General features: G+C 34.9%; 1 protein-coding gene across 4 annotated transcripts in view; it reads left to right on the top strand.

The window, feature by feature from the left end:
- Window positions 1-15,070, top strand: part of Pou2f1 (POU class 2 homeobox 1) — a 145,909-nt gene that overhangs the window by 106,642 nt on the left and 24,197 nt on the right. For 3 of the 4 annotated variants that reach the window (XM_090340530.1, XM_090340528.1, XM_090340531.1), the window contains 3 exons: window positions 629-723; window positions 6,415-6,591; window positions 14,412-14,553. In XM_090340530.1, coding sequence (XP_090196656.1) covers window positions 629-723; window positions 6,415-6,591; window positions 14,412-14,553 — 414 coding nt within the window. The remainder of the gene's footprint in view (window positions 1-628; window positions 724-6,414; window positions 6,592-14,411; window positions 14,554-15,070) is intronic. The other variant, XM_090340529.1, reaches the window with a different exon arrangement.

Here is a 15,070-nt window from a genome sequence, read left to right as displayed (position 1 = left end):
ACCTCCTTGTACTTTTTTGATCACAGATGGCTTCATAGTGGCTTTAAAGAATGCATTCATAAGATTGCAAAGGAGATAAAATATCTTTAAAAATGGATAACATTTGCATGGCTCAAAGACATGGGAGATAAATTTAATCATCTGTATTTGAAAACTATAAGTAATGCTTAAATGTATTTTATATATATATAAATAAAAGTGCATTTAAAACCAGAGTTCAGCAACAACAACAAAACTACTATTACCTTTCCTGGAGTTTGTCTTTAAATCTTACGTACAGCTCAGTAGTCCCAAGGTTCAATTTATTTATAAGTTATACACTTCTGCTTCATCCGGCTGTAAACCTCAATCCTCAGATCTTAGCCCTTTGAGTAACTAGAATGTAACAGACAATTTAAATATCAATAAAATTAGGAGATGATTTGTAAAATTTCAGGATTTTTGTTGTTTTGTTTTGGTGATAATGGGGTTTTGAAATTAGAGCCTCATGCTTTCTAGGCATCTCTACCACTTGAGCCACACTCCAATTCTAGCACTGAAAATTTTCAGTTTGTATTCTTTGTCTTTTTTGTATATTTGTTCAAAGGAATCGTTAATGTCTCTAGAGTAACATGTTTATGTTTTACAGGTCTCCTGCAAGCGCAAAATCTTTTAACGCAACTACCTCAGCAAAGCCAAGCCAACCTCCTACAGTCCCAGCCAAGCATCACCCTCACCTCCCAGGTTCATATTTTTTCCCCCCTAAAATTTTTATTCACTTTTAGACTACTCATTTTTAAAATGGAAACCCCAATAAAAATAATCCCAATAGTTTTTAGAACCTGACCAAAGTTCTCAGGCTTTCATATGCTTCCTGAGAGACCATTAGCATACAACCAAGCCTTTAATACCTGAACTTTCTGCGGGGTACTTTATATCCAAACCATAATACTGGAAATAGAAGGTAATTTTCTTAACCCGGTAAAAGGAAATCTACCCGCCCTACCCTGAAAAAAAAAAAAATGCACACACATCCTACTTAATTATGAAAGACTTAATTATCTTCTTAGTTGAAACAAGACAAGGTTTGTGTTGACAGTTCTAGCAGTATAAAATGGTGAGACAAGATGTATGTTTTACTTCTTTAAGAAAGAAGCTGTTTTAATTTGTAGACAATGATTTATCAGCATAGAAAAAACTAAAGAATCTAGGGACTGGGAGTTTGGCCTAGTGGTAGAGTACTTGCCTAGCATACATGAAGATCCGGGTTTGATTCCTTGGAACCACATACATAGAAAAGACGGAAGTGGTACTATGGCTCAAGTTGTAGAGCGGCTAGCCTTGAGGAAAGCCCAAGGACAGTGCTCAGGCCCTGAGTTCAAGCCCCAGGACTGGAAAAATTAAAAAAAAAAAAAGGTCATACAAAAAGAAAAGAAAATATTAAAGAATCTCAAAAAAAATGCAGCAAGAATTAGAGTTTAGTAAGAGTGCAGCATATGTAAGTAATCTAAAACGCCAGTTGTATATCTGTATGGAGGCAATGGTCATTTAAAAATAACATTATTTTAGGGATAAACTTATTAACAAAATAGTTTATAAGACCTATACTTAGGAAGCAACAAAATATTACAAAGTAAAATTAAAGAAGCCTTTATAACACAATATTGTGTGCCTGAATAAGAACACTAAAGTTGTTAAAGTGTCAATTCTCCTCAAATTGATAATCAATACTCAGCAGTCTTTTTGTAAGAACTTGCTTACTGTTTCTAATATTTACATTGAATTGTAGAAAACATGGAACATAAGAGAGATGAAGGACTGTGCGATGTTAAGAATTACTGTAAAGCAGCCAGATGCTGGTGGGTCACACCTGTAATCCTAGCTACTCAGGATCACAGTTTAGAGCCAGATAGGGCACGAAAGTCCTTGAGACTTATCTCCAATTAACCACCAGAAAACTGGAAGTGGTTCAAGTCCTACAACTGTCCAAAAAAAAAAAAAAAGAATTATTATAAAGCTGCAGAAAGTCTTATACTGGCATACAGATAGAAGTATAAGATCAGTGAAATAGAGTCTACTATATTCATACATAAATTGCCAACTGATTTTCCAAAGATGACAAAGAATTTCAATGGAAAAAAAAATTTAAGGCTTTATTCTAAGACAGTAAGACGAATATGTACATATGGGGGAAAATATTTTTATAGTATAGTATCTGATAAAACATATCAAGAATAAACTTTATAATTCAGCAACAAGGCAACCTAATTTAAGGTAGTAAGAGACCAAAAACTTTGAGGCTACTCTACCAGAGAAGATAATGTGATACCCAGTAAGAACATAGAAAAATGCTAAAAAAAAAAATCATTCTTTTACCAGGGAATTGTAAATGAAGTAATGCTACACAGTCATTTAGGATGAGCACAGTTATGAAGGCTATAAGACCAAGTGTTGGAAAAAATGTAAAGGTAGCTGTATTTTTCATATATTACTAGTGTTTTTTGCAAAATGGCATTTTTTTCTTTTAACAATTAAAGCAGTTTAATCTACCATAGAGACTAAGAATCAGCAAACACATAGAGTGCGTTTTGAAGTTAGCAGATAATGAAATAATATCCACTGTATCAACTGATTTATCAGCTGTCCTACCGAAGTGTACATCTCTACTTTCATGCTTTCTCCATTCATGCTTACAGCTTGACAAAGTGAACACAGTAATTCCCAACAGTAAAGTTTTAACTGGATCACTATAAATAGCCTCTAACTCTTTATCAACTGCTTTCAAAATAGAACTATTTATATACACATATTCATTAAGTCCAATAGAAACAAAAACTCCCTCGCAGCCCTCAAACCTCTGCACACCAACATTTAGCATACCTAGAAGCTTCTGTTAAATTTACAATTGTTTTTCTTTTTTTTTTCTTTTTTTTTTTATTGTAATTAGTAAAAGGGTTACATGATATTTGCCAGATAGAAGGTGCATTAATTCACATACATTGATACCCTTTCACATGTCTTGGTACCCATTTCCCTCCCCCCCCACACCCCCCACCCTCTTGGTTTTCCCCCCTTCCCTATCAAATTTCAAATATCCAAATACAAATAAATTCAATATATCAGATAACAAAGTGAGATACTATAACAATATGAGATAACCAAGGGACAGCAAAGGAGATGAGAGACAACATAGCACATTAAGGACAACAATCATTCATTATATGGCTTTTGTTTCAATATCCTGGAGGTCCTTTCAATTAGCTTCACATTATATGGCCTTATGTATCAAGATTTTGCTCTATTGCAGATCTCTGCTAGTGGAGCCCAAGGTTTCTAATGATTATGACGAATGAGGGAAACCATTGAGCCTAAGTTCCCTTGAGTCTGGCTTACTTCACTTAATATGATTCAAAATGGCATTTTTTAAATAAAATTAAACACATATATATGCCTTATGAACGAAAAATTCCCCTATAAATGAAAGCATGTATCTATACAAAGACTGGTATATGAATGTTTATAATAGCTTTAATCTGTAATCACCCTGAACTGGAAACTACCTATGTCTATCAGATAGTACATATTTGACATGAACTTTGGTTTATCTGTATGACAGAATTGTAGTTAGCAGTAAAAAGAAGTAATTTTTTTACATGCAAAAACTGTATGGTTCTATTTACATGACATTTTAGAAATGTAGTTACAGAAATCAGTCTGGTTACCATGGAATAAAAATCAACGATAGGAATTAACTGCAAAAGACACACCAGAACTTTGAAAGGATGGAGAAAATTGTGTTAGTAATTATATAACTATATGTAGTTGGCAAAGCATGTTAAATTATGTATTCTGCAGTGGACCATCCTTGAATGCAGAGTTTTGACCAGGACTACTATATGATACAAAGACTCCTTCATGATTTACGTGCACTCCACATAGTAACAGGTTGTTGGGACTTTATCCTGTCTCTTGCTCGCTCAATTCTGTCCTACCATTTTTCTTTCTTTTCTTTTCTTTCTTTCTTTCCTTTTTTTTTTTTTTTTGCCAGTCCTGGAGCTTGAACTCAGGGCCTGAGCACTTTGTCCTTGGGCTTTCCTCAAGTCTAGCACTCTGCCACTTGAGCCACAGCACCACTTCTGGCTTTTTCTATATATGTGGTACTAAGGAATTGGTACCTGAGGAATGTGTACCCAGGTCTTCGTGCATGCTAGGCAAGTACTCTACCACTAGGCCAAACTCCCAGCCCCTGTTCTACCATTTCTTGATTTGGCATAGTCTAATCTACAATTTTTAGAGATGGTATGTGAGACTTTGTTCCATTTCATCTGTTTCACTGTGAGAAGTACACAGCTACATTCTAATATATCTGGTGCTGTGTTTGACTCCTCCTAAATGGTCTGGTTGAAAATTACCCATGTCAACATGCCTTGGACTCTGTTATCTTCATTGAAGCCAGAATGACTATCTGTATAATTCCTGTGGTGTAGTTTTCTGGGTAGTTAGTTCCCTTGGAGAAAGCTTTGAGTAATGAGGTGAAGGTCATGGGTATATGACCATTTAAGTTGTAAAAAGAAAAAGTCACTACCATAGACTTTGTCTTTAAACCTGGTCTATAATCTTGTACCTGGACTGCATTTCACAGAAGGGATGAACTGAACAATTAGTGTGCAGATCCAGGACAGCATCTCACAATAGTGAATACACAGAAAGGAACACACTACTTGGTGCTTTTGAGTAGAGAAGAGTAGCTTTGTGCTTGTATAAAAAAAGAAATGTAATGTTTTCTTTACAAATAGAAAGACCAGGAACTGGGTATAATTCAGCGATAGTGCATGCACTAGGCCCTGGGCTTCCGTCCTCAACATGGTAGGAATAGAGGGACACTCTAACCTTATGTCTCCAAACTTGATTGATAACATAATTGTTTTAAAATACAAAGAAGATAACTAATGCAATGAAGGAATTTTATCAGAGTTCAAAATAGCTGAAATTGGACTGGCAAAGTGTCTCAAGTGATAGTGTCTGCCAACAAAAGCCAGATCCTGAGTTCCAACTCCAGCTTCACTAAAAATAAAAACTGAAGCTTCTTAATATATAAACAACAAAAAATATTAAAAGGGGAAATAAAAACAATACTTCCCCCAAGTAACAATTTCAAATTTATGTACACTTAAAAAAATACACATGTGAGCCATAAGCCACAATGAAAAATTTTTGTCAGTAGGAAAAAAAATTACTTGTGATAATAAAACAAAGGCTTACTCTAAAGCATTTAATGAGTACAAATTGTGGGAGATACAGTTTACTTTCTACTGATCAAAATATTTTAAAATTTGCTAACACCACTCATCTGGAAGTAACTATGATTGTATAATGGGAACCAACATGTTGTATATCAGAAGCAAGAAACAATTTATTCAATTGTCCGAAAATTCCTTGTGAATTTATCTTAAAGAATTATTTACATAGATTTTTACAACTATTTACAAATTTTTCATATGATGCTATCTGTGTTAATGAAAACATGAATTTTTAAAACTAGCAATTAAAAATAAATAGGTAAATTATAATGGCTCGATTTTTAAGAAGGATAATTATGAAAACTGAAACATTACAAAGTTAAAATGGTAATATTAAATGAGAGAAAGAGCATGTAATTATTTATAATTACAGTTAAGGGTAAAAGCTGTAGGCAACCTTGAAATCATCGAAATGTCTGTGATCCAGGCACAGTGCGGCATACCTGTAATACTAGCACTCCAGAGACTGAGATAAGGGGATCAAAAATCACATACCATTCTGAGCTACCTTGCAAAGTTGAGACCATCCTTGGTCTCATAGTAAGACCACTCAAAAATCAAAACAACAACAAAAAAACCTATAGTGATTAACCCTCCTCCTTAAATAATTCTAGGATTGCTTCTCAGTCTTCCAGCTCAGAGCAAGTGTAAAATAAATTTATGGCTGGGGGTTTAATTGTAGAACACTTGCCTAACTTATGTGAAGCCTTACATTTAATTTCATAGATAGATAGATAGATAGATTAACATTTGTAAAAACCATGTTACAATATTTTTATATAATACTATGTTACATTTTGGTAGATATGATCCTTTCTGTTTTGGTAGTCTTAAGTAGAATATTTATGAAATAAGGAGTAATTTCTTAAAAGATACACATATTCAGTTTATTTTATTTTTATGTATTCAAGGTATGTACATACCTAAACTGAACCTCTAATCCCAATATATATAATCCTAGGGTCTGTTTTTCTTATTGTATTGTTTGCTACCAATGTAACTTTCCCTAAGGTTATAAATTGTGTAAGATAAGAAAAAGACCTGACACATGGAATTGGATTGTATTGGATTGGGTATACTTGCAACACATTATAGTTGTAAACTTTAGCATCATTTTATCGTTCTCATTCTCCAGCAGCCAGCAACCCCAACACGCACAATAGCAGCAACTCCAATTCAGACACTTCCACAGAGCCAGACAACACCAAAGCGAATTGATACTCCCAGCTTGGAGGAGCCCAGTGACCTTGAGGAGCTTGAGCAGTTTGCCAAGACTTTCAAACAAAGACGAATCAAACTAGGATTCACTCAGGTAGGAACCCACCCTTCTTTATCTTTGGTTGGATGCAATTATTTGCTTTATATATTTAAAAAGACTTACAAATAATAATATGATCCTCAGAGGCCATGCAGTTTTTTGTTTTAGCTGTAACTTTTTGCTTGTCATTTAGTATTTTTTTAGAGTATATATTCTATTATAATCTTACACTGATCCACAATTTAAAAACACTGAAGATTTCTCACACAACTCAGACCACTGAAATTATATCAATAAATTGTGAAGATTTGAAAGGTTATTTGGGGAAATGATATGACTACTGAAAAGAACAACTCGTTGTGGACTTTTTGTTCCATAAGAAAGACTGGTAGAATAAAGATTACAGAGATAACTTTGAAAGGCTTAGTATAAAATGGTTTCTTTGGAAAGAACTACAAGAAGATTCCTCTCTTAAGCCTACAGTGAAATTAATTAATCAAATCAAAATGTATTGAACATGAAAAGTCAAAATTAATTAGAATCCAAATTAATTTTTAATGTCAGCTGTCAGAGGTCTTTTAAAGTGGACTAAATATGCTTAATAGTTTAAATAGTCATGTGAGTATTTTGTTCTAAGCACTGCCACTGACTTCTTGATTCACTAACAATCTTTCAAAGCAGAAGGGAATTAAACTAAAGATATTTGTCTAAAATAATGTATAAGGTTAAGGAAAAGAAAAAAAAAATCCTGAAGTATTGGATTGGGTATTTTGGGGATATAACAAAATCTGATACTTTCTTTCTAGAAAATATAGTTATTGTGTATGATTTAAGCCTCTACTTATGTATTATCCAAATTAGTTTCTGTTGAAAGTACATAATCTGTTCTGGCAGATCAAAAATCAAGATGATATCTCTGCCTCTATTCTAGATGTCTGTAGGAACAGATATATTTCTTAATATTCCTTGAGTTTGGGAATTTATTTTTGTTTAAAGAATCTGTGTTTAAGATTGTAAAACAACTGGGGACCATGCCATGAGAAAGGGTATCAATGTTTGTGAAGTTATACACCTTCTGTCTGGTGAATATAATGTAACCCTTCTATTAATCACAATAAAAAATATATTTAAAAAAAATTGTAGGGGCCGGGAGTTTGGCCTAGTGGTTAAAGTGCTTGCCTAGCATGCATGAAGACCCAGGTTCGATTCCTTGGTACCACATATAGAAAAAAGCCAGAAGTGGTGCTGAGGCTCAAGTGGTAGAGCTCTAGCCTTGAGAAAGTCCAAGGACAGTGCTCAGGCCCTGAGCTCAAGCACAGGACTGGCAAAAAAAAAAAAAAAAAGTTTGTAAAACAACTTTTAAATGGATACATTTTTGGACAAAATGTTACTACTTTTTTTTCTGCCAGTCCTGGGGCTTGAAATCAGGGCCTGGGCACTGTTCTAGAGCTTTCTCAAGGTTAGCACTCTACCACTTGAGCCACAGTACCACTTCAGGCTTTTTTTTTGTTTGAGGTACTGAGGATTCAAACCAGGGCTTTGTGCATGCTGTGTGGGCATTCTACACTAGGCCACATTCGTGGCCCCAGTATTGTTACGTAACTTTTAAAGATAAATGGATGTTAAGTTAATAAGCTAAAGTATAGCTAGTATATTTTAGATAATAAATATGTGCTAACTATACTGTGCTTCTAATTTTAGACTATTAACATAGTATACTTTTGTGTCTTTTGGGGGGAAAGTATAGCCTGAGTGATAGGGCAAGTATGGTAATGCTTTTAAAACTCTTCTAACATTTTCCCAAATAGTTGCTTGCTGTTCTGTAGTATTTGACCCAGTAGACACTACCAGTAATGTGGGTCTACACACGGCTATGTCTAGATCTCTTCCTATGTTTGAATGTTATACTTCATTGTGTTATCCTAATTTTTAGCATGGCCCTTGTCAGATTTAAAAATGATTTTAACATAGCAGTAGCATCTGTCATGAACTTTGACTATATGAATCAAAGGCACATACTGCTGGTGCAGGATGGGAAAAATCACGTTATAAATCTTTGTTTTTAAGTAATGCATCTTAATTGTAGTCATGCAGTGGTATTTCCAGTTAATTGAGTTTGCATGTACAGTTTATTCATATGCCTATACAGGTTATTTATTGAAACAAATCCCTATTCTTTGAGGAAATATAAATGCTGTTAGAATCTTAAACAGTTTTGTTTTTTCAGTCATGAGCTTAAACTCAGGGTTTGGGTCCTGCGTTCAGGTGCTGTTCCTGAACTTTTTTGCTCAGGGCTAGCACTCTACCACTTAAGGGACAGGTCTACTTCTAGCTTTTTGGTGATTAAGAGATAAGAGTCATGGACTTTCCTGCCTGGGCTTGCTTCAAACCAAGTTCCTCAGATCTGCAGACTCCTGAGTAGCTAGACAGGTGCAAGCCAAAGCACCTGGCTATTTTTTTTCTAATTAGATATTTGCCTGTGCTTTAATAAGAAACAGATAAGATAAGATAACATAATCAGAAAGCATGTCTCATATAGTATTTAACACACTTAACCAAATGCAATATTTTCATCATTTCCCTGCCCTGTTATTTTCTTTGGTACTTTCGCTCTTTTTAAAGATAAAGTTCAGATTATATATGAATCAACTGTTAAAACACTCAAGGCTTATGAGGAAGAACTCAATATTAAGTTATAAGGGTATTAAACTAACCTTATACCATATTCATGAAAATTATTATGTAACTTGATGACTATGGCTTTTTCTTCTGCTAATCAGTCTTGAGGTAAAATTGTATTATAATTATCAATTTATTGACATGGTTCTAGTTAATAGTTTTTGTGTGTGTGTTTTGGGGTTTGTTTTTGTTGTTGGTGGTGGTGGTTTGTTTTTTGTCCATCCTGAGGCTTGAACTCAGGATCTGAGCACTATCCTTGGGCTTTCTCAAGGCTAGCGCTCTATAACTTGAGCCACAGCACCACTTCTGGCTTTTTTTTTTTCTGTTTATATGATATGGAGGAATCAAACCCAAGGCTTCATGCATGGTAGGCAAGCACTCTACCACTCTCCTGCCCCTAAGGGGTTTTTTGTTGGTTGGTTGGGTTTTTGATTTTTAATACTTAAGATGTGGTTTTTGAATAGGGTTAGGGTTTTTTCCTTCTTATTTTGTTACTTTTCATAAGATAATTGCAGAGTTTTCTTAAAATTTTTCATGAATTGTTTAGTTACAATGTCTGAAAAGATTTATTGCTATCTAACTGCTACTTTGTAATCTTAAACTTTAAAAGAAAAAAATAAGATAGGTTTTAGTTGTCCTTCTCTCTCTCTCCCAATTCCTAGAAAGCTACAATCCAAACGACAAGTGAAGCAAGATTTCAGTGCCTGACATAGTAGGCATTGGATGAATATTCATTGACTAGATGAAATGATGTATGATAAATGTGTTAAAGTGCAGGTAAACACATCTATTCATGTCTTTAGGTTTTTGGTTTTTTTGTTTTTTTTTTTCTGAAGACAAAACAGCATTTGTGCTCTGTTCATCCTGTCTCTGTCCTGGTTCTTTCTGTCTTACTAAAATTGGAAGGAAATTTAAAAAAAAAAACAAAAAACAGTCCATTTTAGTTGTAGTTACAGAGAGGATATTCAGAGCCGGCAGTGATGGGAATGATCTCTTTCTGGAGTCCAGTATATTGCCTACCTATTAGTGCCTGTCGAGTACTTGAAAGGGAGATAGTGCTAAGGAAGTAAGTTTTTCATTTATTTGGTTTCAAATAAATTGAAATGGCTACATACGTCTACCAGCTATCATACAGGATACATGGGCTATGTATACATCACTTAAAATTCAGATATTCTGTACATTTCATTTTACAGTTTGATATTTGCCCTCTGTGAAACTTTTTTTTTTTTTTTTTGCCAGTCCTGGGCTTGAGCTCAGGGCCTGAGCACTGTCCTTGGACTACCACTTGAGCCTCAGCACCACTTCTGGCTTTTTTCTATGTATGTGGTACCGAGGAATCGAACCTGGGTCTTCATGCATGCTAAGCAAGCACTTTAACCACTAGGCCAAACTCCCGGCCCTCTGTGAAACTTTTTATGTAAGAAGTTGGTCATCTGTTAGAAAACAAGAGGTTTAGCCTGACACTGGTGACTCATACCTGTAATCCTAGCTACTCAGAAGGCTAAGATCTAAGAATCTTGGTTCAAAGCCAGCCCAGGCAAGTAAGTTATGAGAGACTTCTTATCTCCAATTAACCACCAGAAAGCCAGAAGTGGTGTTGTGGCTCAAAGTGGTAGAGTGCAAGCCTTGAGCAAAAGAGCTCAAGAGATAGCACCCAGACACTGAGTTCAAACCCCATGATGGACAAAAATAAATCAGTAAAGTTTTAAAAAAAATTATTCTCTCACTTTTCAGAAGCAAGAATGGCCAATAAAAACATGAGGAATTGCTTAACTTTCCTAGCCATAAAGAAAATGCAAATCAAAACAATGTTGAGATTCTATCTCACCCCAGCAGGATTAGCCAGCATTGAGAATTTATAGTAACAATTGCTGGCAGGCATAAGGAAAAAGGAATCCAGTTGCACTGTTGGTGGGAAAGTTAACTAGTACAACCACTCTTCATGCTAGTTAGGTGATTACTCAAAAACTAGACATGTATCTACCATCCAGCCATACCATTCTTGGATGTCTATCCAGAGCAAGTGAGTATACATATGGTAAAGACATTCACGAAAGGGTAGTTATAAAAATAGCCCAAATTCTGCCTGCTCTGTGATAAAACCTTTCATAGGCTGATGGAATTGATAACAAGTGTATTTCCTTCCTTTGTGCACACACAGTGATTTTACTAGCAAAAGTTTAATTGAGGGACTGACTACTAGAAGACGCTCAGTGATAAGTGGTCTAAAAAGAAGGATCTATTTCCAATCCTGTCAAGAGCTGACAGCAAAGTAATTGTGCCATTGCAATTAAAAGAAACAAGTGAGAGCATTCTTTTGACAAACTTATTTTTTCTACTTTACTTTTTATTTTTGCTTATGTGCGTTTACTGTTATTTGTGGTAGTTGTGCTTTTTGTTTTTCTGTGCCAGTACTGGGGCTTCAGCTTAGACCCTGAGCACTGTTGCCTTTTAGCTTTTTGTTAAAGGCTGGTGCTCTACCACTTGAGCCATAGCTTCACTTCTGGCTTTTTGCTGGTTAATTGGAAATAAAAGTCTCTTGAACTTTACTACCCAGGCTGGCTTCAAACTTTGATTCTCAGATCTCAGCCTGCTGAGTAGCTACAATTAAGGCATGAGTCACCAGTGCCCAGCTTTTACTTGCTTCTCAAGTAAGATATTGGGTTATTTTCTATATTACCTGACAAGATAGATCACACTTAGTCTAGTCACTATTTCGAGTTGAAACCTTTTATGTCTTTTATATTTCAGATATTTCAGGAAAAATGTGTCTGTTTTTTTATTGTAGTTGGAAGAGAGGGGTGCTAGAACTGAGGCTTGAACCTTGGGTCTCACACTGTCCAGTGGCTTTTTCATTGAAGGCCGGAGCTCTACCACATAAGCCACACCACTTCTGGCTTTTTGATAGTTAATTAGAGATGACTCTCATGGAGTTTCCTGCTGGCTTTCAAAGGCTGGCTTTGAACCATGATCCTCCAATATCAGCCTCCTGAATAGCTAGATTGAGCCACCAGTGCCCATAGATCTGATTCTTATGCAGATGTATGTTGTATTTGTGACTCAGTTCTGGTTTTCCAATGGCCACTGGGCCTTCTCTGTGCTCTGTGCTTACCGCAGTAGGATATTCTGAATGCCATGCATGTTAGTGCCAATACCATGTGTGTGTGGTAGAAATGTAACCAGCCTCTGGATCTGTATGGTATTAAAATGTCCTCATTTTATAATTCTGTAACTGTATGGCAGTGTTATGCCAAAAAATGTATAAAGAGCAATAGTTTCTGTTGCTTCCTGCTGTACTTCAAAATATTGTTTCTAAAATAATATATTTAGAGTTCCTTTAGAGGTATTATTTTTAATAACTTGCAAAATAGACACCCTGTAAGATTGATTAAAAAAAACACTTGGTCTTAAGTAACATATTAGTATTGTGTTGGAGGAAATTATGATGATTTTTGCATGATAAAACATTTTTAAATAGCTGGAAAAATTGACTCCCTGTTTCCCTATAATTAACCAAAATTTTTATGATTGACATGTAAGATTAATATTATTTCATTTTATTCTCTTAAATAAATATTTTATTATAAAAGGTAAAAAAAAAAATAGCCCAAATAACCCATAATGGATGAATGGATGGAGAAAATGTGATACATACACATCCGCATGCACGCATACAGTGGAATTTTACTTATCTACTAAAAAGAATACTATTATATCATTTTCAGGGAAATGAATGGACCTAGTACTTAGATTAAGCCAGGCTCAGAGAGGTAAATGGCACATGTTTTCTCCATGTGGAAGCTGGATCTAAAATACAACTATGCATGATAACATATACAGAGCTCAGTTTATTTACACATAAACAACCAGACTTAGGAGAGGAATCTGAAGCTGTAACTCTTCTGAACAACTAATATACTATTTATCAAAACAAGTATCATTGAGAGGTGTGTAAAGGAGGTACAAGAGGAAAGGTAGGCAAATATAGTCATTATATTCAATGTGCATTATGTAAAAAATGAACTATGTAACTTGAAGATAGGAATAGGAGGGGCAAACTGGGAGGAAATAAAGGATGGAGTGACATTGACCAAGAAGCATTGTACTCATAACCTCTTTGATGGAATTATAACTCCTTTGTACAACTACATAATAATAATAGTAATAGTATTATTATTATTTATTCTTTCCTAGACTGTTGCCTAATGTAGCCATTAATAAACAGTATTTAAAACAATGGTGTGTATGCTATGCGTGTAAGAAACAGTAAAATCTCAATTCAAAATAGTGAACTAGGGGCATGGCATGGCTCAGTTGGTAAAGAGCTTGTGAAGACCTGAATTCAAACTCCATTACCACTGAAAATAGCAAAAACATTGTTACCAGATTTGTTGGAAATTAGCCCTCCTGTAGTAGAATTAATTGTTTGGTATTCAAGGCCAGAAATGCTATTGCCTTATCTTTAAACTAATTGGAATGAGTAAATCATTTAAACTTCATTGAATCTCTATTAGTTGCCTATAAAATGACTATGAAAATACAATTTTTTTCAGGCTTGAAGAAGGATCCAGCTGGAGGAAAGCATTATGTACATTTCAAAAGTTATAGGCTCATGGAGAACATATTTCATAATATAATCAGGGGGGATCATTGTTCCAGTATTATAAGGTTACTAAGTTGCCAGTGCCTATGAAGGTTTTACTAAATGGGTCAAACCTCTCTACTGTGAATTTCTCTAGATAATGGTTACAAAAGTAGTCTTTTTGAAAGTCTGTTTTTTATAACTAACTTTGAAATCCACACCAAGGGTTAACAAAGATATTTTTTTCACAGCTTCCAGAAATACTTTCTAGGAAAAAAGAAAAAGAATGAGGGATCATTTCTAAATTTTAAATAGCTTGTGGGAAGTTGGTTGGTTCAGAAATTGCTAAGTTATGTAGATAGTGACATTGCTAATCCTTTACTGATAACTTAAATCACTGTGGTTGCATTAACTAAGGGTCTTGTTACAATGTCAACACTATCCTTGGAAATTTATGGAAGTCTTGATTGATTATTACGTAGAGTAGCTGGAAAAGATTCAGAGTAGAAAGTATATGGAGCAGTGCTGAATGCTGATGTGTCAAGTAAACATGAGTAAAATAAATAGCTTTCTCTTTTCTTCTCTCTCTTCACTGCTTTGTATTATGCAGGGTGATGTTGGGCTTGCTATGGGTAAACTGTATGGAAATGACTTCAGCCAAACTACTATCTCTCGCTTTGAAGCCTTGAACCTCAGCTTTAAGAACATGTGCAAGTTAAAGCCACTCTTAGAGAAGTGGCTAAATGATGCAGGTAAATAAATATATTAGAAATGATTTTTTTATGTCTATTAAGAGTTTTATGGGAGTGGGGCTATTGTATGAACTATGTTTTATTATATATATTGGTACTATAGAATTTTGAAACTTACTAATCCTGGGAGGATCTTTATGAACTATGGCTCTGCAAATCAGACAGCTAACTTATTTAAATATTCCAGTAATTACAGAATAAATAATCAGCACTAAATTTTAGCTTTGGAACATTTCTTGTACTTGGTTCATTGAGGAAGGAAATAAAAAGGCCTGTGTGTTTAGATAATCTTGAAGAACTAATGTGTTATCTTCCCTGGTAGATTTTCACAAAATTTGGTCCTTGTATTCTCTACTTTTATTATTAAAACAACCATATGGGGCTAGGAGTTTGGCCTAGTAGTAGAGTGCTTGCCTAGCATGCATGAAGACCCGGTTTCAATTCCTTGGTACCACATACATAGAAAAAAGCTGGAAGTGGTGCTGAGGCTCAAGTGGTAGAGCTCTAGCCTTGAGAA

The sequence above is a fragment of the Megascapheus bottae genome, chromosome 10, assembly GCF_031878675.1.
Source record: "Megascapheus bottae isolate mThoBot1 chromosome 10, mThoBot2.hap1, whole genome shotgun sequence".
Classification (NCBI taxonomy): domain Eukaryota; kingdom Metazoa; phylum Chordata; class Mammalia; order Rodentia; family Geomyidae; genus Megascapheus; species Megascapheus bottae.
Note: the sequence above shows the minus strand (reverse complement) of the source record. Positions and strands in the feature narration are given on the sequence as shown.